This window comes from Solanum dulcamara, chromosome 7, assembly GCF_947179165.1.
Source record: "Solanum dulcamara chromosome 7, daSolDulc1.2, whole genome shotgun sequence".
Classification (NCBI taxonomy): domain Eukaryota; kingdom Viridiplantae; phylum Streptophyta; class Magnoliopsida; order Solanales; family Solanaceae; genus Solanum; species Solanum dulcamara.
Genome location: NC_077243.1, coordinates 15,593,898 through 15,620,032, shown reverse-complemented (window position 1 = coordinate 15,620,032; position 26,135 = coordinate 15,593,898). Strand labels below are relative to the sequence as shown.

Below are 26,135 nucleotides of genomic sequence, written 5' to 3'. Positions count from 1 at the left end.
ACTATCCATTTCTTAAATAAAAAAAATATCCGAATCTAATCTGACATAATGCCGTATCAGGTATAATTTCCGAGGCTCACAATAATAAAAAAACAAGCGAAAATGACAACTCTACCCCCAATGAATACATATATGTCTAAGGTTGTTATTTGTGTTTTTTGGGGAAGGCGTGGGGTTGGGGGCAGGGTGGGTGGTAAAACATCAAAAAAAAACATTTAAAAAATTCAAAACTCATTTTTCAAAACAAAATTAATTTTGACAGGAGAGGGGGGTTGAGTGGAGTTGGGGATGGGATGGTGCAAAAAAACAAAAAAAAATCAAAATTTTTATTTCAAGATAAAATTATTTTTTTGGGAGGGGAGCATGGTGTGCTGGGGTGGGGTAATGCAAAAGAAAAAAAACATATTCAAAACTTTTTTTCAAAACATAATTTTTTTTCGGGGGTGGGGGTGGGCTTGGGGAGGGGTGGGAGGCGCAGAGTGAGTGGGCTGAGCTGGGCTAGTGGTAAGGGGGCGGGGGCAGGATTTTTTATTATTTCCTTTATTTTTTTTGTTTTTTTACCTATAAAATATATGTGAAGTTTGTAATTACGTGGCAGCTATTGAGTGGCTAAAAAACTTATGTGGGAGTGTTTGTATATCACGCAATAAGGCTATTGGTTTCGCGTGTTTTTTTTTAAAAAAAAAATGAATAGTTAAAGTGTCTACTTATGTATTATGAAAGTTGTAGGTCATACTTAAAATTTAAAGTCAAATTTTAAGGTCAATTTATGTATTATGCCTAAAAAAAATGATCTAATTTAATTTGACATGAAATTTTAAAAAGTAAAAATATATTTAAATTTTATGGTTCTAAATTAAAATTATGTAAAAAACTTTTCAATCATTTTTTCTATAATATTATTCATTTTTGTTATAAATTCTGTACAGAACCAAAAAAACTTGTTCGGATGGTTGTTTCCTGTTTATCATATTATATTATATCTCTTTTAATTTTTTATAACACTTAACAATTTTTTATTTTGAGCTAGTTTTTGATTTGGAATTAGATCCTTAATTAAACTAAATTGTATTGTATTTTGTCGGGTAGACGTATTATGAAAAGATAGATCAAAGGTTAAAATAAGATTTATTAGTTACTCCCTCATTATATTTTATATTATACCATTTCACTTGATACGATATTTAAAATTTTTGACGCATACAATACATGGAGTGGTGTAAAATAAAAACTTTTGAAGCCAAACAGTAACCTCTTATCAGCAAGTGAAGATTTAGAGCCCGTTTGGATGGGCTTAAAAAAAGTAACTTTTATGTATGAAGTGCTTTTAGAACTTTAAAGTGCTGAAAGTTATTTTTATAAATAAGCAGTTGAGTGTTTGGATAAAAGTGATTAAATGAGAAAAATTATGTGAATTTTAGGTTAAAAGAATAAAAAAGGTAGTTTGGGGATTTAGTTAAAATATAAGGGATATAAAAGTAATTTCCATGATCAAAGAAAATGACTTTAAGCACTTAGAAAAAAAAAAGTTAGGAATCCTAACTTTTCATTTTTGACTGACTTTAAGAACTTTCTGGCTTAAAGTTAGCATTAGGCAAACACGTCCAAAAGCTGAAAAGGGGCTTTAAGTTGGTTTTGACCAACTTAAAGCCAATCCAAACGGGCTCTTAGTCAGAAGAGAATAGTTTAGGGAAACTGTTCCTCTCTGCGTTTTTGTCTTACATCATTTGTTGTCTTTTACATAACTGAGATTCTTTTACCAACTACGGAGTCAACATTAATTAAAGTTTTCACAAGAAAATTATGCTGGGAGAGAATATTAATCAAACTTTTACCCTTCTTATTTTTACGTTCATTTCAATTTATTTGATTTATTATTTTTAATTTATTTTAAAAAATAATTAATAATTTTTTAATTTTAATTTTTTACATGATATATTTAATATAAAATTATATTATCCTCCATTTTAAAAGTGTCCTGTTAATATTACCATTAGTCAAATAACCCAAATTTACACCATTAATTAAAGAAAAATTACTTAAATACACATTTTAATTTATCATAATCTCAAAAAATTTCTATCATTTAAAAAAATATTGAAAAATTCCCTCTCGAATACACCTTCTCTCTAATACATTCCTTCCCTTTCGAATATATCTTTTGCTTATGTATCCAGATGTCTTACCCTTTCTTTAATACATCTCTATCCCTTCTCTGATACATCCCTCCCCTCTCTGATACATCTATCTCCTATATATCCAGATGTCTGCTGATGTATCCGAAAGTCTAGTAATGTATCCAAAATGCATACATTTTTTTTTTGTAATTTAAAAAAGAATAGAGAAATAATGTAATTAACTCTTAACACTATAAAATTCATATAAGTTACACTTATACGATCCCCTCAACATTTTAAATCACCATGTATAATATAGGGCCAAATTTTGACATGGACAATATGAACTACCACACTTAATATAAAGATAAATACTGCTCTTATAAAGTTATTCCAATGTCACTATACCTTTTATTTCTCCATCATAAAAACTTTTACAACACTCTAATTTCATTCTCAACAACACATTTTAGTACTCAAATAGTACACATTAACATATATAGCAAAAACCAATTTCATTCCACCAACGATATGTTTTTATATATACATAAGAAAGCAAATATCGAATATATTTTAGAGGTATGTTTGATAGTTTTAATCAAAATAAAATAACCAAAGAGTTACTTATGGGAGAGAGGGACGTTAAAAAGTAAATTTTGACAATTGTGAACTGAATCTGCTGTCAAATTGTAATACTATAAAGTCGACAAATTAAAGGAACTTTTGCTTTAATTAATTTGTTATCCAAATGGCAAGCAGTGTTACCCCCATTCATAGTTAATTCTTCATATGGGTTTAATTTGTCTTCTTCTTGTCCACTCACCAAACTATATAATATTCCTCTAAAGAAATAAATATATAGTAGAACAAGAATAGTAGTGTTGCCGTCAATGATGATTTAATTTCGAATGCTACTTAAAAATATTATTTACTCATTAAAAATATTTTATAGCTATATATTTTAATTGAATCGATAAAAAATATATTATCATATAATTTTTTAAAGAAAACATTACTATATCAATGAGAATCTACATTTTACTATGTATTTTTTCGATGAAGTAATTTAATAAGAAATGAATAAAAAAATTATATTTTATAATACAAATTAATTCGCCACTGGAAAGAGTAGTGTTCCTACTTTCTTATTGCACAATGTCGCAAATAGTTAGTATTTGGCTTTACCGCTTAAAATAATAAATAAGATTTGACAAGTTTTCAACTATTTTTCTACACATTTTCTTTATCACTTTCTTCTACACAGTTTCTTTACAGTAAATAGTAGTGGTATTCTTTTTGGACTTGTGCTTAATTTCTGACTTTCTTCTGCACAATTTCTATGCTATTGGTGTTGTTGTCCATGCTAGGTCAAAATACACTCCAATACTTATAGCTTAACATTTGTTTAGCAATTGATGAGATTTTGACAATTATCTCCATAAAAATAATTTCCTTCGTTTAAAATTTATGTGACACATTTTTTTTACTAGAAATATTATAAGTGCAGATTTATCGAAGCATATGTTCAAGTAACTACTACCAGATCGGATAACTTTGAAGTGGAATTAAATTGTACTTCCCAATACAATCCAAATTTGGAAAATGATGATTTAAAGTGTTACATGTTCCGTAATTAGTCTCCCTCTTAAACAAGTAGTCAATTTATAGTTAATTATCGTGCTTCGCACAGCTATATTATTATTAAGTCCTTTAATATCTCATTTGATGTTATTAAGTAATTTTTATTTTGATGGAAAATTATGCGAATAAGCAGATATATATTAATTAATTAATTAACATAGTTATAATTTAATTAATTTATAATATGCCACTAACATTTAACATTAATTATGGTCTGAGTTTGTATAATTCGAAATTTGTATAATGTAATTTTGTATAATATAATTTGTATAATCGTTGAAAGTTCAGATGTCTGTGTTTGTATAAATTCATTATTTTGAATTTATGTAAAAATAGCTCAATTATCCACAAATTATATAAATACGTAAATTATACAAATAAAACGACTTAAATTGTAACTATAGCCTATAAATATATAAATTATAACTAAAAAATTTAATTAAATTAATTATAGTGATTATTTGGGAAAACCTTAAAAGTCTAGTCATTATAAATTAGTGGGAGTAATGCCTAGGTACTAGCTAAGAAGTCAAACAAGTACATACAAAATAATCATTAAAGTAAAATAATTGTATGAAAGAGTTAAATTACTTTTATTTACAAATAAAGAAAATCATTTTCTCCTTGGAAAAAAACCTGCTAGCATCAAAAAATTTCATTTCAAGTTTTTTATGATATGGTTCAATTAAAAATGAAAAAAATTCAATTTTTACGGGTGTTATTCTACTCAGTAGCTAACATATATGGAACCGCCAAAGGGATGTACATCTTTAAGTAGCTTTTTTCTCTTGTAGCTTTAGGACCAGTTTCATGTGTTAGAAAAGTGGGTTGTTTTCATCATCTGCCTGAAGACTCTTCTTTCTCATTTGCCTTTATTTTTTCGTCTCCACTATTTCTGCCTTTGTTCAAAATGGATACTACTTCTCAGTGGCCACAGGTAAATTAAAACTTTACCATGTTCTAATTCCACTCTATCATCATACCATATAATTAACATCTTTAATTTTTTTAACTAGGGTTTACAATTTTTTCTAGCCCAATTAATTAGTTGCCATGCATTCTTTTGATGTTGATCTTTCACATATCATCTTTTTCTTTTGTCTCTCCACCTTCCAATAAAGTTGCCTCAAAAGCCAGTTTCATTTGTTTTTACTTGCTTGTATCATTTTTTCTTTGTCTTTTTTTTAAAGAAAAACTTTTTAAATTTCATCTCTATATGTGTGCATCAGGACATAGGAATAGTGAAAGGTGTTGAAGAAACCTCATCAAAGTTGGATCAAAGAAAACCAAGGCCACAAAAGGAACAAGCAATAAATTGTCCAAGGTGTAATTCAACAAACACAAAATTCTGTTATTACAATAATTATAGTCTCTCTCAGCCAAGGTATTTTTGCAAGACATGTAGAAGGTACTGGACTGAAGGGGGTTCTTTAAGGAATGTTCCAGTTGGTGGCGGTTCCAGAAAAAACAAAAGATCTAACAATAACAGCAGCAACAGCAACAACAATAAGTCTTCATCAACATCGACATCAATATCATCATCCAAAAAATTACTTACAGATCTGGCAAATCCTAACGACCTCAATTTAACTTATAATCCAATACCCAGTACTACTACTAGTACTGCTGCTGGCAATTTCAGTAACTTTTCTGATTTTATGGCGTTACCCTTGATCCACCCATCAGTTAATTCGGCATCTTCATTTATGCCGAATAATTTGTACACATCATCAACTACTGGGCTTCCTAATTTACATGATTTGAAGCCCAGTAATGGTATAAATTTTTGTTTGGATGGGTTTGAAAATGGGTATGGGAGTTTACAAGGAAGTGATCATCAAGAGGCAAAATTGTTTTTTCCTATGGATGATTTGAAGATAAATGTTTCAACGGTTGATCAGTTTGAAGAAAATAGAGGGCAAGCAGCTGATCAATCTAATGGATTTTGGAATGGAATGTTGGGAGGAGGCGGCGGATCATCCTGGTAAAAAAAAATGGAAATTATAAAAGGTGGTGTTATTTTAATTTAATTTGTGTTTTTTTTAAAGTAATTTTCACAGGATGAGTGACATATTTAGTTGGTTTAATTTCCAGTATTATCAGAACTTCTACTAGTATTACTACTACTAACAGATAGGATATATATATGTATGTTTTTTTTTTTTTAATTTAAACAATCCATTTGTTTGTGCTATGGAACTGTTAATTCTCTTTTGTTTGCACAAACTTTGAATTGTGTGTGTTTTATTTGTAAAATTAGCTGGATCTTTCCCTTTGGGTTTCTTGAGAGCATACAGTTACCATTGTCTTAATTCTCTTAAGATGATTAAAAAAATAAAAAATACACTTCCAATTTATATTTAACTTTTTGGGTGATGATGAAATTTGAACTCAGAATGTATTATCAGCTTTGATATTATGTTGAAGCAGAGGAAAGATTTGAAATGTATGAGTTCATACTATAAATTCAAGTTAATGTATTGTAATGACTGAAATTAGTTAAATATTTTTAGCATATGTAAATATATCGAGTTTATGTGAATTCGTGAAATACACTATATATCTGTCTTGTGCTCAAGTATGTGATTATCTTTTTATAAAATATATGTTAGATGGAATTGATAAATATATCTTTAAGGGTCGGGATATTTCATGACATTATCTCACGTTCTATAATAGTTAATCATTCAGTGCATCTCATGATATTGTTATCCTTTATTCTATCAAAACCAAATACAAAATAAGAGAATTTTTCATTCTATCTCATGAAATTGCTATCCCATCAGGCGTGCCAAACAATTATGCCTTGTGTTAAACTTGTCAAAAAATCATCATGGCTAAGTAAATTCTTTCTACCAATTTTATTTTTTTTGAATTCCGGCTGCTTGTGCAGCAAAGTGCTTTGCCCATGCTTCTATCCGCCATCGAAGCGCAAATTTCGGCTGCAATTTTCAGTTTGACTATAGGTTGATGAGCGTGCTATTTTCAAATTGATTGATAGATAGCCTGATTTGTTCTGATAGCTGCTATAATTTCTTTCAGAGTTTCTTTCTTTTGGGTGAGCACATTGTGTGTTCTGGATGAACCTCTTATTGTGTGATAGCCAGCAAATCATATAGAGATGTAAATCGCATTAGACAAGTTTTATGCGACGTACTTGACTCGTACGTCTCCAAAGACATTGAATGGGATCGTCGATCCTGAGTCATCCGGAATACTGAATGACCACCATTCAAATCAGCTAAGCTATCACGAAGTATCTTTATGCCAATTATTCAAGCTCTTCTAACTATCCTCATCCAACCATTCGTCCGATCCAGGATGCTTACTTTCGAGTTTGTCGACAGGTCATATTGCTGAGGATTGTCATTTCTTTCCAACTCTATAATCTTAATTTTGTATCTCACATTATTCCAATCACCTTTTGCTCATGTTTCATTAAAAGTAGGATATTCTACTTCTATTAGATAGCAACCTAATACAAGTAGAGCCAACTAGCTAGGTAACACATGATAACATACTTTTATCACATGCTAACACACTTTTTAGATAAGTTTCCTTGAAAGAAAAATGAAAAAATGAACTAGTTTGGCATAGAAAATTTTGCAATCTATTAATGGAAGCATTTAGTCGATCTAATGATGGTATATGTTTGCATGGATGATATGTTTGAGCTGTATAACTTTACTTTTTGTGTCACATTCTTTACTCAATTATCTTTGTGACCATATTATATACACCATGCACCTAGAAAAAAATTAATGTTGTAGTAATAAAATAAAACAAGGGGTGTTGAGTGCAATGCATAATTGTATTTTTTAAAAATAAAATAATTTCTGAATGGGACCTACTTAAAAACATTCTCTTGGTAACAATGCCAGAAAATAAATTAGTACTACTAGTAGTCAATTATGTTCAACAAACAGCCTTTCTTTATGGATTATAGTGGGGTGTCATTGGATGCACATTTCTTCATTATTTATTTGTAATGTTTGGTGTGGTGCATCTGAAGACATCTTCTCCGTAATTTTCTCGAAAGTTCGTTTTTCTCAAAATTTGTTCTGGAAAGTTCTTTCAATTTGAAGTTATTTTATTCTTTCCGTTTCAAAAACAATGATGTAGTTTGACTTGACACGGAGTTTTAAAAAAAAGATTTTTTCATCTTGTGGTCCTAAACTAAAGTTATGGCAAATGTACCAAAATATTCTTTAATCTTGTGGCCCGAAAAAAACATGTCACGTGAAAAGTTGAAATTAAAGTTTAACAGAAAAGGAAAAGAATCGTTCTTTTTGAAACAAATTAAAAAGAATAGAAAGTCATTCTTTTTAAAACGGAGGAAGTAATTATTCTCTTGTTGCTTGGTTAAAGCTGGACTTCTGCAATATTGAAAAGGAAAATTGATTGGGATTTTAATTTTACTTCAAAATTTTTGAAGCAAACACATCACACAATGGCAAGTCGCCTATATATTTACCGACATAAATTATGGTACATTGGTAAGACTGTTTCATCTTAATCAGATGTCTCGGATTTAAGTCTTATGAATTTTTTTTTGTTTAATGTGTTGCCTCTAATGATCCCTGCAATGTGAAATTCAAATTTAGTTGGGATTCCATGGGCTCCCACATCCACCGAGCAAGTAAAAAAACCAAAAAAAGAAAGAAAAAGGTCGCCTGTATATTTCATCCCCCCCTTCCCCGTGGAAGCGCGGTTTCAGTAATGGATACTTATTGAGATTAAATTTATTTTTTATTTGGTTGAAGGTAGCATTTTATGTATAAAATTTTATCATCAACTAAACAAAATATAAATTTAACTCAAACTTAATTTGAGATATTCCACCTTATCTCATGATCAACTTGATGACCATGATTAATATTATCAGAAATCTTAATAGCTCAATTTGTTTCACTATCTGAACTTTTATTTTAACGATAAGGGTTCGACTACCCATAATCCCCTCCCCATTTTTCGACCCCTAATTTTTGAATAAAATATTTAATATTACTATATATTTAAATTTATGTGTCCTACTAATTTCTTTAATCCTAATGTGTTAAAAAAATAATGTTATTATTTTATATTTAATCTTAATTTGAAATTTATCACAACTTATTTAAAATTACAAGATTTAAATATATTTAATTTCCCAATTTCTTAAACTTGGTACCAATTAAAATTACAACACCTAATTAAATTAAAGGGAGGGAATAATTAGTATCTTAGTATGTGGTGGTTAATTAATATCCTTGTCATTGTAAATATATTTGCATGTGACTACTTTTTACCTGTACTAATTATTACATCTAGAAAACCTACAAGAAAACATACATTAGTGATTGTACCCATATGACACTCGTAAAATTTTATCAATGTGTAACTATTTTTGTTGGGCAGGACAAGAATGTCGTTTTCTTCAAATCTAATCTTAGATATCTTTGTCAGTCAGTTATATATATATATATATATATATATATACTTACGTGCAAGAAATCAATGGTTTTGCCGTCTTGGTAGGAAATTAATCTACTGGAAAGCAAGTCAATTAATCATATTAAATTACTAGAAAATACGGAATTAGCTATTATTATAGGGTAACTCATAGCTAAATAGCTATTTTCTTATAAATTGTCGTTTAAATGGAATTAGCATGAAATATTTGTTGTTTAGCTATGAAAATTTGGTGTTTTTTTTTTGTACGTGAAGATAGGCTACGGATAGTTAGTGCAGTCATTTTACTACGTACGTAGCTTCAAATATTTATCACAATGAATAAATAAACCATATAAAGAGTGTATTTTTTGCGTTTCATTTTTGTGTGTTGATAGAATTTTCAAAATTTTATTTTTTTATACATACAAAAACAAAGGATAAGGAGAAAAAAGTTGTTGCATATTGGTTAAAAATGAGACAACGTGTGAATAAAAATTTATGACCGATATTTTTGTCGTTCAACTGAAGTACTATCGAATCACATGAAAAGGAAGATATAGAAGAGATTATATTATATATCTAGCGCCTTAATAAGGTTAAAAATGAGCAGTTCGATTGTATGAAATATCTCGCGTTTACGTACAGTTCAGAAAAGAGTTATTTTAAAAGATGTATAGATTTTAATTGCAAATATTAATACCTAATTTTACAATTCAAATTGGTAATTTATAGGTCATGCAGATACTATTTTTATTGTTGAACAAGATTCTCTCTCATGTAGCGATTTTGATTAGATTATAAGGGTATCAAAGCTGCTAAGCTATATTATGAGAGTATTAAAGATCGAGAGGGATATATGAGGATGGGGAAGAGGAGGAATGTGTTTATTAACGAGAATCAATTTGAATTCATGTCGAAGCGTACGAAATATAAAAGCCATAAATCTCATAAAGAGATTGATGGAGCAGCATAGAAAAAGGAAAATGGACTTACATATATGGTGTTTATTGACCTACAAAAAGCATATGACAAAGTTCCTAAGGGAGTCCAATGAAAATGTTTCACACTTGGTAACTTTCACTCTACGACAAGTAGATAGCTCTTTCAATGTAACCCTTTTCGAGTCATTTGCCCAAACACCTGCACGGCACACTGCGTCTAAAGGGTAATAAGTGGCTCTGATATCACTGATACAAAGCAAAGAAAACTACATCTCAAAAGCTAATTATTAAAGTGGAAGAATACAAGGCTATATAAGCCCATATAAGCTTCTTATTTAACGATGTAGAAGTCAAGTTCCATACCTTACAATATGACCATAACATTTTATATGCAAAAATTTTAAATCCATCATAACATGTTAGAAGTGTTATGAATACACTTAATTGTGGATATTCATTTATTACTCCTATAAGCAGCTCTGCAAACAAGTTCCTTAAGCAACTTCTAAGTAGCTCTACAAGTAGATTCCTTACGCAGATTCCTATAAGAAGTTTACAAACAGCTCTGCAAGTAGGTTCCCTATAAGCAACTTACAAGCAGCTCTTCAAACACGTTCTTAAAAGCAATTTTATCAGCCGCTTCAATTCTTCTATAAATAGGAAGTCATTTCAGTTTATTTGTACATCAATTTAAAGTTGAATAAGATATCAGTCTCTCTCTATATATTTTTCTCTAATGCATTTACTTTATAGTCTTTTCTTTATAACAATTTTTTTTTTCGTGTTTTAGTTGAGGATAATTTTATCAAGATTTTATCTCCACACTAAAATAATGTCATTTCCAATTACTTTACAAACTTCGTCATTTTTTCAATCAAATGCCCCCAAAAATATCTATTTTACTTTTTCTTTTTAGGATCTTTAACATTTTTATTCAACAAGCTAAAAAAAGATTCTTACTCACTTAATCATTATTTGTTTGCATCACTTAAAGCTGATGATATATCAGGAACAATTTTTTTAAATTCACAATGTAGGATAAGGTTATTATTTTAAAATTTTATTTATGAAATTTCATTTAATATATTATTATTATTATTATTTATTTAACCATAATTGTTTACTGCATAGGGAAGTGCCCAAATACAATTTTGGTGGCATTTTTGGTACTCCCTATGTGTATACACTTCATACAACTTTACACATGTGGTATCAAAAAGTTAATTAATCTGTCAATTTAGATTTGTTTATCTTACTTTTTTTAATATTTTTTTTAAAAAAATATCTTTTTTCACGTAATATGTCTAAAATAATAAAATTAAAAGATATTTTGATACATTCAATATATTTTTAGTTTAAAATTAGAAGATTCAAAAAATTTTCTTTCCATTTTTAAATTTTGTCATCAACATCGAACAAATTGAAACGGAGGGAGTCATTTTGATTAAATCTAATTTCAGTTAAAATGACTGAAGTCTCTCGTAGTTGAAGTTCAGGCATTTTAGGTCGAACTTAAATAAAAATGCAAGGATTTCGATTATATGAAACTTGAGACAGCGCAATGTCTAAAGTTGCCGAAATGAGTACACATGCAAAAAATAAAAATCAAAATGGGTATGGGATAGTTGAATAAGGTTTTTTTAAGTGGCTTAAAAGTCAAATTTAAAAGGCAAAAATAAATAGCTATCTATTTTTAATTTTTGACTTTTGGTTTTTGCCTTTTTTTTTTAGTATTTATTAAGCTTAACATAAAAAAAAAATACTTTGTGTCCTTGCCAAATAGCTTGAAAAACTAAAAATGCTTAAAAGCCAAAAAATCTAAAAATAAACCTATTCAAACACCCTCTTTAAGTTAAATGGCGATGTCCCAATAAAGTACTATGTGAAATTTTGCTTTGTTGCCCAGTGTATTCACAAATATATACCAAATACATGATAATTGTATATATATATACACACACATTGCAAAAGATAAAAATACTCCCTTTGTCTCATCTTAATTGACTCTTATTAACTTGACGCATATTTTAAGAGAGTTTTGCTTAGAGCGTATTTTACTAAATTAATTTTATTAATAATGCTTAGAATTTTAACTTTGACTATTATTACTTTATGTGTTATTTAATATTAAGAAGAATATGTAAAAAGAATTCATAATTTGTTAAAATGATCAACCATTAGGATTATTTCTTATTTTAGACATCATTGGGCTATTTTGTGTAAAATTCCTTTTCTTTTTCAGAAAGATTATGTGAATTGGTAAATATTACTATTATAATTATGCGACAAGGGTATAATTTTAATTAATTACATAAATTGGATATAATTTAATGAAATTTGCTATTATACAAATTTGGGGCTCATATATAAATCTCTAAAGTAAATCTGAAAGCGAATATACAAATCTGAAAGTGAATATATAAATTTGGAAGCAAATATATAATGATTATACAAATTTCTTTAAAAACCCAATTTATATAATACAACAAGATATACAAATAAAAAAACATAATTTGTATAATAATGTTAATGACCATAATAAATATAAATATAGCTATAGAGAGTAATTAAGAAAACTATACCTGTAAAGAGTTATTAAGCTTAATACATTTGTCATTTCTGAAATTTCATGTTCTTTTTCCAACTCTGTAAATGTGAACTTTGAATATCCCCGTCTCACATTATGCTCCAAATGGTCTCCCTGTTTGAACCCATAGCTCAGCCCCTCCCATTACAGGCACCCAATGATACCTTTGATTTCAGAGCTTCTAAGCTTTCCGTCAAGAAAGCAAATCCACCTCGGCGACGTGATTTCCCACCGCCGACCCATTTCTCTCCTTTGGACGACCTTATAAGTTCAAGCACCTATGCTTCAGTTCTTGATTCCTGCAAATCCCCTAAGCTGGGTAAACAAGTCCACGCACAAGCACTAAAAAATGGGTTTCACGGACACGAGTTTGTTGAAACTAAGTTGCTTCAGATGTACGGGAAATGTGGTTGTTTTGATGACGCAGTTCAACTGTTTGACAAAATGCGTGAAAGAAATTTATATTCGTGGACAGCTATTCTTAATGTCTATTTAAGTAATGGGCTTTTTGAGGAAGCTTTTGAGTGTTTTGGGCAGGTGCGATTTGAGGAGTTTGAGTTGGAGTTTTTCTTGTTTTCGGCGGTGCTCAAGATTTGTTGTGGTTATGGTGGCGTTGAATTGGGAAAGCAATTACATGGTACAGTGATAAAGTACGGATTTGCATCGAACGTTTACGTGGGCAATGCTTTGATTGATATGTATGGCAAATGTGGGAGTTTGGATAATGCAAAAGTGATTTTGAGCAAAATGTTGAAGAGGGATTGTGTTTCTTGGAATTCAGTAATTACTGCTTTTGCTGCCAATGGAATGTTAACTGAAGCTGTTGAAGTTTTTAATAAGATGTCTGCTGAGGACCATTTTACTCCAAATTTTATTTCTTGGAGTGCTTTGATTGGTGGATTTTCACAGAATGGACACGACGAAGAGGTTATTGAATATCTCTACAAAATGCAAGCTGCTGGATTCCAGCCAAATGCCCAAACATTGGCGAGTGTACTTCCTGCTTGTGGTAGATTGCAAATGCTAAATTTGGGGAAAGAAATTCATGGATATCTCACCAGACATGAATTGATGTCTAACTCTTTCGTTGTTAATGGCTTAATTGATGTTTATAGGAGGTGTGGGGATATGGAGAATGCCCTCCTAGTATTTTCAATGTATTCGATGAAAAATGATGTCTCTTATAACACCATGTTAGTGGGATACTTTGAGAATGGAGAAATTTCAAAGGCTCAAGAGCTGTTTTATCAAATGGAACGTGAAGGGAAGTGTAAAGATGTAATTTCATGGAATTCAATGATTTCAGGTTATGTAAACAACTTTATGTTCAATGAAGCTTTGAATGTGTTTCACCAGGTAAGATGGAAGGAAGAAATTGAAGCAGATTCGTTCACACTTGGCAGTGCCCTTGCTGCTTGTGCTGATATGAGTTTGTTACGACGTGGGAAGGAGATACATTCGTATGCAATTGCTAGGGGTTTGCAAATAGATCCTTTTGTTGGTGGGGCACTTGTAGAATTGTATAGCAAGTGTCTGGATGTTGGTGCTGCTCAGAAAGCTTTTGATGAGGTAAATGAGAGGGATATATCAACATGGAATGTTTTGATATCTGGCTATGCTCGCTCTGACGACATGGTTAGTGTTGAATGCACTCTTGAGAAGATGAAGGCAGATGGATTTGATCCAAATATCTACACCTGGAACAGTATTATTGCTGGCCATGTTGAGAATGCCCATAACGAGTCAGCTCTGCAGTTGTTTTCGGACATCCAATCCTCAGGTTTGAGACCTGATATTTACACGATTGGAACAGTATTACCCGCCTGCTCAAGGTTAGCGACTCTTGACCGTGGAAAACAGATTCATGCTTATGCAATTAGGTGTGGATATGACTCAAACACCTACATAGGATCGGCTGTTGTGGACATGTATGCAAAATGTGGATGTGTCAAGCAAACTAGACTGGCTTATGATAACATTAAAAAGTATAACTTGGTCACGGAGAATGCAATGCTTACAGCATATGCTATGCACGGATATGGGGAGGAAGGAATTGCATTCTTCCGCAGAATACTAGACAATGGATTCTTACCAGACAATATAACCTTCTTGTCAGCTCTTTCTTCATGTGTCCATGCAGGACTAGTAGAGACTGGGCTTGAATTCTTCAATCTGATGAGATCTTATAATGTAAAACCAACATTAAAACACTACACATGCATGGTTGACCTTTTAAGTCGAACAGGTAAGATAAATGAAGCATTGAAGATCGTTAACGAGATGCCTTTGGATCCTGATACAGTGATCTGGGGTGCTTTGCTTGGAGGCTGTGTTATACATGGGAATCTTGAGGTAGGTGAAATTGCAGCAAACAAGCTCATCGAGCTAGAACCAGGAAACATGGGGAACCATGTCATGGTAGCAAATTTTCATGCTTCTGTAGGCAGATGGGGTGATCTCGCCAAAATAAGACGACTCATCAATGAGAGGAAAATGCACAAAAATCCTGGATGTAGTTGGCTTGAAGATAAAGGTGAGATACATGTATTTGTAGCATGTGATACATCCCATCATAGAACAAATGAAATATATGAAATATTAAATATATTGACATTACAAATGAGAGGAGAAAACTAGAGAGCATTGTACTTTTGTATAGAACAAACAATTTACAATAATTCACATTGTGATATTGTAATGTCGCCAGAATTAACTGATCTTCCTATTGTAGCTTCTGGATAGCCTAGTAGTCGATCCTTGTCGCAAGGATACACCACACGGAGGACAAAAAATGCTGAAACTTAACTGTCAATAAAGGTCTATTGACTCCAATACTCTACGAGCTTGAATTTGCAAAGCTGTCAATCTCTGTTCTGGATCAAGAGTTGAACCAAATTGACTAGCTGCCCATATCAATGATGCAGATTTCTCACCAAGAAATCGCCTTATGTCTTCATGAATTGTTGCCATGGGAGGCCTCTCCCTCCCGTTTACATGTCCAATGAGAAGCAGTAGAAACTCTCCACACTTGAGCCTGGAGAAATTAATAATTCTCAGAACAATTCAAGCAAAGTGGCTAAGAGCTCGTTTGGATTGGCTTACAAGTTGCTTATAAGATGTTTTCAGTTTTTTTGACCAATTTAAAGCCATTTTGTACTTAAAATAAGCCAAAAAAAATAAATGGGTCTGTTTGACTTAACTTATTTAAAGCAGCTTATAAGCTGAAATAAGTTCAGCCAAACAGGCACTAAGCCAATTCATGCCTTTATGACACGGTTTTGCTTCTTTTTTTTCCCTCGACTAAAATGGCACTATCACACTTTCCTAGGTGTCCGGCATACACCACCAAAATATTTTCTAAATCACCCGAGAGACCGAGAGGAGGGAGTATCAGCTCCAACTTCATGAGGAAAAAAGGGAGGGGTGGAAACACTAGAACTAGTATGCAGGATGATCTTGAAGGAAAAGAAACTTAAATAGCATGCATATTGCAAGAGCTTTTATGTTGTAATGCAAAAAAAAATTGAGCTCAGAGAGATGAAATACCTCAATTTTTCATCTACTTGTTTGTCTCTAATCAGTATGGCAACTTCCTCAATGCCATTGCAAGCCTCGAAATCCTAGTACATCACCAGTCAGTGGATCAATTACTAAAGGAAAGGAACCAATATGGGCTTAATTACTAAGGGAAGGAACCAATGAAATAAACAAGGTACAGATCATCTAAGGATAAAATAAATATGGAACTGCATAAATCTTGAATTTAAGCTACTTCTTTAAAACCACAAGTATTTTTAATCTTGTACCCTTCAGTGAAATGAGGAAACATATCCATATGTGGTCATTATTGAACACTTCTTTGGATGATTTCCTCAACACTAACTGAATATAGAGAAATATCTCACATACCAAACTCTTTTCAAATGAGTATTACAGGGGAAAATAATCTGGTTCGAGACCACTTCTGTCAATAACAAGTCAAGAAAAGATATCTACCGCCTGATTGGCAGATGAATCCAGCATTATAGCAATTAAAGCATCCAAGCAGGCTCCTTGTCCCAGTACCCCTCGAGTCGACAGTATGTTCATCAACACCTGCTTATTTCCAACCAAGTTAAACATGTCATCATTTTGAAGTGCTTATATTCATGAAAGCGTAAATTTTGAGGGCATAAATAATCTCCAAAGTTGAATTATCAACAACAAAAAAAGAGAGAATAGCTAAGCCTTTTTTCCAACTACCAAAAGTAGCCACAAAAATGCCATGGAACAGATAATTTCAGAATCATTTGAAGACGCTTACAGTATCCAGCTTAGTGAGAGCCATGATTAGAAGAAAAAAGTCATCAGATCAAATTCTGGTGAGAAGATATGACGAAAAGGGGAACTTTACCGGAATTGCCTTGTACTGATGGGCCAAAACATTACTGTCGCAATGAATCAGACAACAACCTTCCAGAACTCTTAGTGCTAGAGAAACTTCAGAATCAGTTGACGGGCTAGTTATTTCCATAGGTTCCACAGTAAATATGTGGTCTAGACTGGTAACACTCTGGTCCTCTGTACCTCTCAAGGAATGTCTGAAAAGAACTGGAACCACTGTTGCATAGCTCACAGTCAATAACCTGATCCATTTCTAAATTAAGCAAAGTAATCTCAAAACGGGAAGATTTTCTGATGTAAGTTTCAACCATTCAACAGAAACTGGAAGGTTTCACCCCAGAAAATCACAGAATAAGCATCAATGAGAATATAAGTTTTTATGAACGGAATAGGTGTCACTGCACCTAAAATTCCAGATTAATAAGTTGTTGCTGCATTTCACAACTGTTGTGGCCTCATCCGTATTCAACTGAAGTCTCAGATTCTTGTCGAATGTGAACAAGTCAAAAGACAACATCATTTGAATTCTTTCAAGTGGAATAAAATAGTAATTGAACAGATTACCTTTACATGCAAATACCAAGTTATCAGTTAAATACTTACACCTAAATTTTCATCAATACAGAACTGGCATTCCATCTAGAGAAGATACCAAACATTTGTTTGTAACCATATTATACAGCTGTTCATATAATCTTTAAAAAAAGTTTGAAGCTTAAACTACTTATGACAATAATACCTTTAGAAAGCTTCAGAGTTGATACAAAATATTGTAGTAAGAAAATGAAATTCAGCTCAAATTTTATGCATTTTAATGATCTTCTAATGATCTGACATAACACCTAATTGAGCCCCTCCGTGAAGCCAAATCCAATTCCATAAGAGTTCGTCTGAGGTATAAATGGATTTTAAACGAGCAAAACTTCATTTTGCCTAAACTCCTTGCAGCACATTTGTCAGAAGATAAACCTCAAATACATTTCCCCAACTTCCGATTACCATCATTATCAGAATTTCCACATTCACAACTCCCCTGATGTCGACTGATATAACTAACTTCTATATCAAAGTTTCGACTAACCAATCGGAGATAACATTCAGTTATATTTTCATATGTTGGTGTAATCGAACAGAAATAAAACGAAAAATCATTCAATGTCGAAACCCTAAGGTGCAGAGAATGGAGGAAACCTTGAAGATCGGGAATGGATTGGCTGTGACAGAAGAGGTTGATAGTAGTATCGGACTCGGCAACGGATCGGAGAAACTTGAGAATGACGCGGAGGCCACGAATACGAAGGAAGGAGAACTCAGCACGTACATCACTGAGTCCTGTGCGGAGTGCGAGTGTCACCTCCCTGTATAGTCTCTGTCTTTCAAGCGAGCTTATTAGCTCCGCCACCGCCGACGGAGATTCCGTCTCAGATTCAGAGTTCGAATCTTTGCTCCAAAACGGAGCTTTTAGATACATCTCTTCGCTCCGGTGTCGTCACCGCTTTTTCCAGCTCGGCGTTAAGAGGAGAAATAGAATTTCCGCCGTTTTTTCCTTCTTTTTATATCTTACTATTTTTGTGATATTTGTAACGATCCATCAATCCAGCAGGAAATAATTACGTTTTCTTCGTTAAATAAGGGGAACAGGGCTAAGAAGTAAGAATACACTCAATCTGAAAATGGCTCAAAAATATCCGTTTTTCATCTTTTGATCTAAAAATATTTCTAATTTATTAGAAATGACTCAAAAATATTTTTTTTCACCTTTTGATCTAAAAATACCCTTCATGTTTTTTTTGGTTCAAAAATACCCCTTCTTTCATCTTTTTATTTAAAATTACTCTCAAACCAAATTTAATTGAATTGAATTCTTTTATTTATTAGTTAATTTTTTTATTTGTTCTAAAATATAATTTTTTATTTATTCAAATTCCTACTATCAGCTTATCTCAAAATATTTAAGTCTAACATTAAATAAAATAAGAAATTTATTGTGTAAAAATGAAGAACAAAATTCTTTAAATTCTTACTCATATTATTAAAATAGCACAATAAAATTTTATAAATAAATAAAAGTAAAAAAAAAAAGACAAGACGTTATTTTCTCATCTCCAAAAAGAAAAATTTCATAAAAAAAGATTGTACACCTAAAAGACGAACCTTTGGAGCCTCGTGACACGAGGCAAAACTAGAATTTGAAGTTTGTGGATACTAAAAATTAAATTAAAAGGAAGAAAAGTCTCTTAGAGCAAATAAAAAAATTAACTAATCAGTAAAAAAATCAATTCAATTGAATTTGGTTTGAAAGTAATTTTAAATCAAAAGATGGAAGGAGGAGGTATCTTTGAACCAAAAATAAAGGTGGAGGATAATTTTTAGATCAAAAGGTAGAAGGAGGGGGATATTTTTGAGTCATTTTTTCAATACGTTAGGGATATTTTTGAACTAAAAAATTGAAAAATAGATATTTTTAATCCATTTTCAATAGGTTAGAAATATTTTTAGCCCTTTTCCCTTAAATAAAACTACCAAGGACTTGTGATGATGTTATAACTTATAAGTACACTATCATTTTAATTAAACGTTTTGAAATATAATTGACTTTTATAAAAAAGTAAGTTACCCCAAAATATAAACAATTTTTTCATAACAATTTGAACTAATTATATTTGAGTAACTTCACTTTCGGGCGTATAAGTCAAATCGAATTGACGATCAAACAAAACCGATTAAACATAATAATTTGTGGTTTGATTTGATGTTGGAAAAAAAAACCGATTTTTTTTTTAGTTTGGTATTAATAGAAAAAAATCAAATCAAACCGACAATATACATATATAATTTTAATTTTTTTATACACAAAGTAAATTAATAATAATCTACTTTGTAAAAAATTTTAAAATTAGTTTATAGCTTTCAATGTTTAGATATATTATTTTATAATTGAGTTTGTAATATGACTAAAAACAATTGACATGTGTTGTGTCTTTTGATGAGTTATTTCTATATTTTCTCTAACATGTCTAGAAGATGCAATTACATCTTATTTTTTTCGTTTTTATTTATGCAAGTTTCTGCAATTAAACAATATAATCATTCACCTAATTGCCAATGGTATCAGATGTCTCTTCAATTGAAAACTTCAAGTGCAACATTATATCACAAGATTAATAGAGTAACCTCTTCAATTTGATTTCTTTTTTAATCGCGATGTAATTATCAAAAATCAAAAAAATCAGCTAAAATCAAAACTAAAAAAATCTACTTTATATTGATTGATTCAAGCCTTGGAAACAGCATCTGACAGAAATGCAAGGTAAGGCTGCGTACAATAGACCCATGTGGTCAGGTCCTTTTCCGGACTCCGCGCATAGCGAGAGCTTTAGTGCACCGGACTGCCCTTTTGCCCTTTATTTAATAAATCGACATAATTGATTTAATTATTTCAAACTTTATCACACAATGCTACTCGTCTTGTAATGAGTGAATAGGTTGAAAATTTCAAGATCAATATTATTTTTTGAATTTTCATACTTAAATATTACATGTTCTTATAATTCTTTCGACTATCACTTTTTTTTTAGATTAAAACAATTCCAATCGAATATGTGATAGAATAATTTAAATAAACTGTTGAGACTGCGTGGATATCTTTAAAATGATTTATTTAAAATAATGAATTCATGATAGTTTCGTGAACACCAAACAATTTAGGTACATACTAGCAAAATGATGATAATTTAGGAGAAATTTTAACCTATATACTCAAATATTTTTTTCATATATATTGCCCCTTTGACCTCTTACATTTTTTAATATTACTAGTTTAGTATACGTGTTTTACACTTGTCTCACGCCAATCAACAAAATTATATAAAAGAAGAATAAAATTATTAACAAATAATAATTGACATTATAATAAATGTTATATCTATTTAAATAATAAAAGTAAACATCTTTCTTTAATATTTTTATTTCTTCTGTTTTACCAAAAGTAAAATTAGTACAAGGTAAAAAATATTGATTTTAAAGTTTTAAATGTTATTGATTCTAAATTTGTTTCCATAATCTTCAATTTCCTTACATAAATAGTTCAAGAATGGAATCTGTAATAAATCTCTTCGCCGCGGACCCAAAGAGTTTGTTTAAACTCCCTTTTTCAATGAAACTAAAATTCATATATATAGAATCCTGCATTAATGAAGCCTTCCCCTAGAAGAAAGTTTTCAATGAAAACTAAATCCATATATACAGAGAGAGAATCCTTCATTAATTAATGAAGCCTTCCTCTTGAACAAGGCTTTCAATGGCTGAAAACGAAAACGACTGGGATTTATGGGCAGTTGTGAGAAGTTGCGGCAGCATGAACAACTCTGTTCATGATGATATCAACGTTAATAATACCTCTGTTCTCGACAATCACGGTGTTCATGAGGATCCTACTCATGGAAACTCTGTTAATAACACACAAAACACAACTCTTTTCCAAGAAGAAAGTGATTGTGTTGGTGATTTTACTGACTCGTTCGTCACGGAAAATATGCATTATTTTGGGTTAGATGAAGTTATCGGTCTTTCCATGAACGTGACTACCAATTCAAGAATTGAACCCCACAACCAAGAAAACCAAACTGAAACTATTCCAAACACACCACTGGTGGTTGTAGAACATGAGGAGAAGAAGAAAAACAAGAAGGCGAGATACTCGATGCAAAGTTCAAGTATTGAGGCAGGCAAGGCGTTTTGTTACCGCGGGAAGAGCACGGAAAGATATGAAGTATTGGCTGAGAAATTGAGTGAGGCGGATCAATGGAGATGGAGAAAGTATGGGATGAAGCAAACTGGTGGTTCGACTTTTCTGAAGAGCTACTATAGGTGTAATGAAGCTGAAGATTGTCCAGCAAGGAGACATGTTCAGAAAAGCTCAACAGATCCAAACAAGGTGATTGTAACTTACAGAGGCCAACACAATCACCCTCCTCCTAACCAACACATTGCAATGGTACACAGGAGCCCTAATGCTGCTGCTCGAGTGGAAGACCCACCTTTTCCCTCTTCTACCTCTACTTTGTTACTCAACTAACAAGCCAGTTTTTTACGAGAGAAATTCTTTTGTGCCATAGAAAGTCAGTCGGGATTGTTTCTAACTAGACTACTGCATCTTGAACTAGTCACTGTTGAAACTGAAATAGGATCTTCTATTTGGAATTTTGAATTTCTAGTGTTATTACTTTCTAATATAGTAATCAAGCTTTTCCCTTGGCATCTCTATCATTTTCAAGAATCACTGGTATTTCCTTTGTTCCTAGAAGCAGCAAGAACTGAAGCTAATGATCAGTTAAACAGATATTCAGATGCATATAAGTTGAAACAACTTTGCAATTCGTGTAATAGCGAGGTAATGTTGTTCTATGTTTTGTCAATGCACAGCTATATGATTTAGAACATCTTTTCATTTTAAGGAGTGACAAGTTGTCGTATCATTGCTCACCAATGTTATTTGGTGGATAAGAAGAGGACTGAAGAAGGTCAACAAACATGAAGTTGCAAAAGTTGCACTAACAAAAATGAGAAACTCGTAGTGTAATGCGCCATATGTAAACTCGACCTGTTATTGAATCCAAGGCCATTAGATATTCACCCTCCACCCTCTACTTAGATGAAGCAATCGTCTTAAATTCCCCATGCTTAAAACAATCTTAAAGGGTTCCCGGCTTGAACATAGAGGAACAAAGGATGCACCCCGCACTAAACGTACACCCTCTCTTCCTCCTCATCCTCTCTACAACTGACCTGTTCACCCGAGTTTTAGGGACACTGCAGCTGGAGCCAACTAGTCTATCTTGGATCTATAAACTTAAGGGAGAGTGATTTCACAATCCACTGCCAATAAGTTTAATGCCCTTGGCATTCTACAGGTGTCACTTTGAAAGTGTGGGAAACATATCCAGATGCAGCCACTTATTAAAGACTTTTTTTGGATGATTTCCTCAATACTAACTGAATATAGAAAAACATCTCATACCAAACTCTTTTCAAATTTGTATTACAGGTAAAAAAAAAAAAAAAACTGGTTCTATACCACTTCTGTCAATAATAAGTCAAAAGAAAAGATATCTACCACCTGATTTGCAGATGAATTCAGCATTATAGCAATTAAAGCATCCAAGCAAGCTCCTTGTCCCAGTACCCCTCGAATCGACAGTATGTTCATTAACACCTGCTTATTTCCAAGCAAGTTTAAACATGTCATCATTTTGTAGAGCTAATTTTCATGAAAGCGTAAATTTTGAGGCCATAAATAATCTCCAAAGGTAAACTATCAAGAAAAAAAACACTAATAAGCTTCTTTTCCAACTACCAAAAGTAGCTGCAAAAATGCCATGGAACAGATATCAGAATCATTTGAAGACGCTTATAGTTTCCAGCTTACTGATGCATGATTAGAAGAAGAAATTCATCAGATCAAATTCTGGTGAGAAGAAATGATAAATAGGGGAACTTTACCGGGATTGCCTTGTACTCATGGGCCAAAACATTACTCTCGCAATGAATCAGACAACAACCTTCCAGAACTCTAAGTTCTAAAGAGATTTCAGAATCAGTAAGGAAATGAAATTCAGCTCAAATTTTATGCATTTTAATGATGTTCTAATGAGCTAACATAACACCTAATCGAGACCTCCGTAAAGCCAAATCCAATTCCATAAGAGTTCGTCTGAGTTCAAAATGGATTTTAAACAATCAAAACTTCTATTTGCTTAAACTCCTTGCAGCACATTTGTCAGAAGATGAATCTCAACTACATTTCCCCAACTTCCGATAAACATCATTATCAGAATTTCCACATTTACAACTCCCTTGATGTAGACTGATATAACTACCTAACTTCTATATCAAAGTTTCGATTAACGAATAACAGATAACATTGAGTTATATTTTCATAAGTTGCTGTGATTGAACATAAAGAAAACGAAAAATCATTCAATGTCGAAACCCTAGGATGCAGGGAATGGAGGACACATTTCACGTATTTTTAATTTAATAACTGCATGATTTAATTATTTTTTTATTTTCTTAAATTTTATATTATATTAAGTCAACAAATAAAACACACGAAATAAAGTTGATTTTGATTTAAAAGAAATCTTTTACCGCAAAACTTAAAGTGAATTTCTCGATCCAACTTTGAACTAGTTAAATCAGGAATATTGAACACAAAAAGAAAGAAAAACAAAATATTTGTTTTTTCATTTAGGAAGTTCATCTTATCATACAAATGTTAGTCGTCTCATAATGACTGAATAGGTTAAAAGAATTTTAAGTTATCATTATTTTACTAATTTCATATTTAAATTATTATATTATTTTATAATTTTTTGTCGATTATAATTTTTTTAGATTTAAAACGAATATATAATAATATTTGGAATAACTTATTAAGAGATGCATGCAAAGGCAAATTTAAAATTTAAAGACAATAGGTGTAACACAAAAACTGATATACGATTAGTAGAAGCGATATACATAACACTGTCAGATTTGAAAATGTTAAACGCCCATAAAACTAATATTCTAATGTATAACTAAAATTAAATGAAACAATTGGATTAAGCTTGCACGTCGGTGATAAGCGACACGCTAACCATATCACCTGTCCAATAGATACGTTTTAGGTTCTCTTTAAAATTTATGATAAATCTTTAAAGTATATACATTATATATATATGAATTTATTTTTTTTTGAAATTAATGAGCGCACGTACACCCCTAAAATCCACTATAGTTTGCCTATGATAATGAACATGTTGTGTGAAAAATCATGACTTTTCACTCAGACATAATTAGAGCCTGTTTGGATGAAATTATTTTTAAGTAACTTATAAATTATAAACTGCTTATAAATTAAAAAAAAATAAGTAGGTGCAGTCCAATTTTTTTTTTGACTTACAAGCTGTTTTCAACTTATAAGCGGCTTAAAATAAGTCCATCCAAACAAATTCAATTATTTATTGGATTTATTTTAAGCACAAAATAACTTTAAGTTGGTTAGTCAAACACTTTAAAAAGCTGAAAACAATTTATAAAGAACTTATAAACCAATCCAAACGGGCTCTTAATATGCATCTTAAACAAGTAAACGGAAGAGAACAAAAGAAAAATATCATTGATTTGTATACCAAAAAATTACTACTACTATTTCTAATTGAAAGTGACTTTGGAGACCAAACTCAATAAAAATTATATAAAATATATATACAACTGTATAAATTGTGTCCAACGAATTAGGATTGAAATTCAATTTAAAACTATAAAGACGAGTGTTTTATAAAATACAAAAATTTGAAGTTGTTTTAAATTTTTAAAAAGTTTCTAAATAATAAAATTTGGCTCAAATACTAACTTTTTCTAGTATTTAAAAATTTGAATTGTTTGCCAAAAATATTTGTCAATTAATGATAACTTGTATGACCAAACAATATTTACCAAAAAAAAATTCTAAATATATTTAGCAATATCTATAGGCAAAGAGGTCTCTAAAGTTATGTAGTGACATGATTAAGCGTGTGTTCGATGGTAAGTAAATTGTTTTCCATAACAAATATAATTGTTTTCCCGTAACAAACATTTTTTTTAGGAAAATAAGTAAAAAATGTGTTCAGTACATGACCAAAACATATTATTATAAAAATATTTATATATAATCTAGATAAATATTATGTAAGATAGGGGTGACGGGAGTTGGAGTAAAAATGAGGTGTGTTGAAACATAAAAAAGACACAATTAATATGAAATATCTCATGTAAAATTTATTTTACGCTACTTCAACTATGGAAGTCATTTTACTCCCTCTTTTTTTAAGAAACTTGGATTCCTAAAATAATATTTTTCAAAAATTTTGACCAATCGAAACAAGAAAATTTTTTAAAACATTTTCTGAATTTTTTTTCCTTTCGTGCCAAACACATCCTAAAACTTAATCCCAAAAGGTTGGTATCACTTATTTAGGGCTAGGAATTAACTGAAATTAAAATCTA

The 26,135-nt window shown here is 31.2% G+C and overlaps 4 protein-coding genes across 5 annotated transcripts; 3 read left to right on the top strand and 1 right to left on the bottom strand.

Moving 5' to 3' along the window:
* The first annotated feature begins 4,535 nt into the window (after nucleotides 1–4,535).
* Nucleotides 4,536–7,295, top strand: LOC129896285 (dof zinc finger protein DOF4.6-like). 2 transcript variants are annotated; one of them, XM_055972143.1, is made up of 3 exons: nucleotides 4,536–4,695; nucleotides 4,988–5,768; nucleotides 6,801–7,295. In XM_055972143.1, the coding sequence occupies exons 1-2, from the start codon at nucleotides 4,669–4,671 to the stop codon at nucleotides 5,744–5,746; spliced, it is 786 nt and encodes a 261-aa protein (XP_055828118.1). In that variant the 5' UTR covers nucleotides 4,536–4,668; the 3' UTR covers nucleotides 5,747–5,768; nucleotides 6,801–7,295. The 2 variants fall into 2 exon arrangements, with proteins under 2 accessions (XP_055828118.1, XP_055828117.1); XM_055972142.1 differs by lacking the exon at nucleotides 6,801–7,295 and having other exon boundaries at nucleotides 4,988–6,014.
* Nucleotides 7,296–12,725: 5,430 nt separating this feature from the next.
* Nucleotides 12,726–15,356, top strand: LOC129896282 (pentatricopeptide repeat-containing protein At2g13600-like). The gene has a single exon (XM_055972140.1). The coding sequence runs from the start codon at nucleotides 12,816–12,818 to the stop codon at nucleotides 15,354–15,356; it is 2,541 nt and encodes an 846-aa protein (XP_055828115.1). The 5' UTR covers nucleotides 12,726–12,815.
* LOC129896284 (uncharacterized) lies at nucleotides 15,309–18,708 on the bottom strand. The gene is made up of 5 exons (XM_055972141.1): nucleotides 18,294–18,708; nucleotides 17,113–17,318; nucleotides 16,716–16,814; nucleotides 16,266–16,339; nucleotides 15,309–15,753 (listed from the first exon to the last, which is right to left on the bottom strand). The coding sequence occupies exons 1-5, from the start codon at nucleotides 18,571–18,573 to the stop codon at nucleotides 15,528–15,530; spliced, it is 885 nt and encodes a 294-aa protein (XP_055828116.1). The 5' UTR covers nucleotides 18,574–18,708; the 3' UTR covers nucleotides 15,309–15,527.
* A 2,694-nt stretch (nucleotides 18,709–21,402) lies between these two features.
* Nucleotides 21,403–22,179, top strand: LOC129894548 (WRKY transcription factor 22-like). Its single transcript, XM_055970248.1, has one exon. It carries the CDS (start codon nucleotides 21,403–21,405, stop codon nucleotides 22,177–22,179), a length of 777 nt encoding a protein of 258 aa, XP_055826223.1.
* The last annotated feature ends 3,956 nt before the right edge of the window (nucleotides 22,180–26,135 follow it).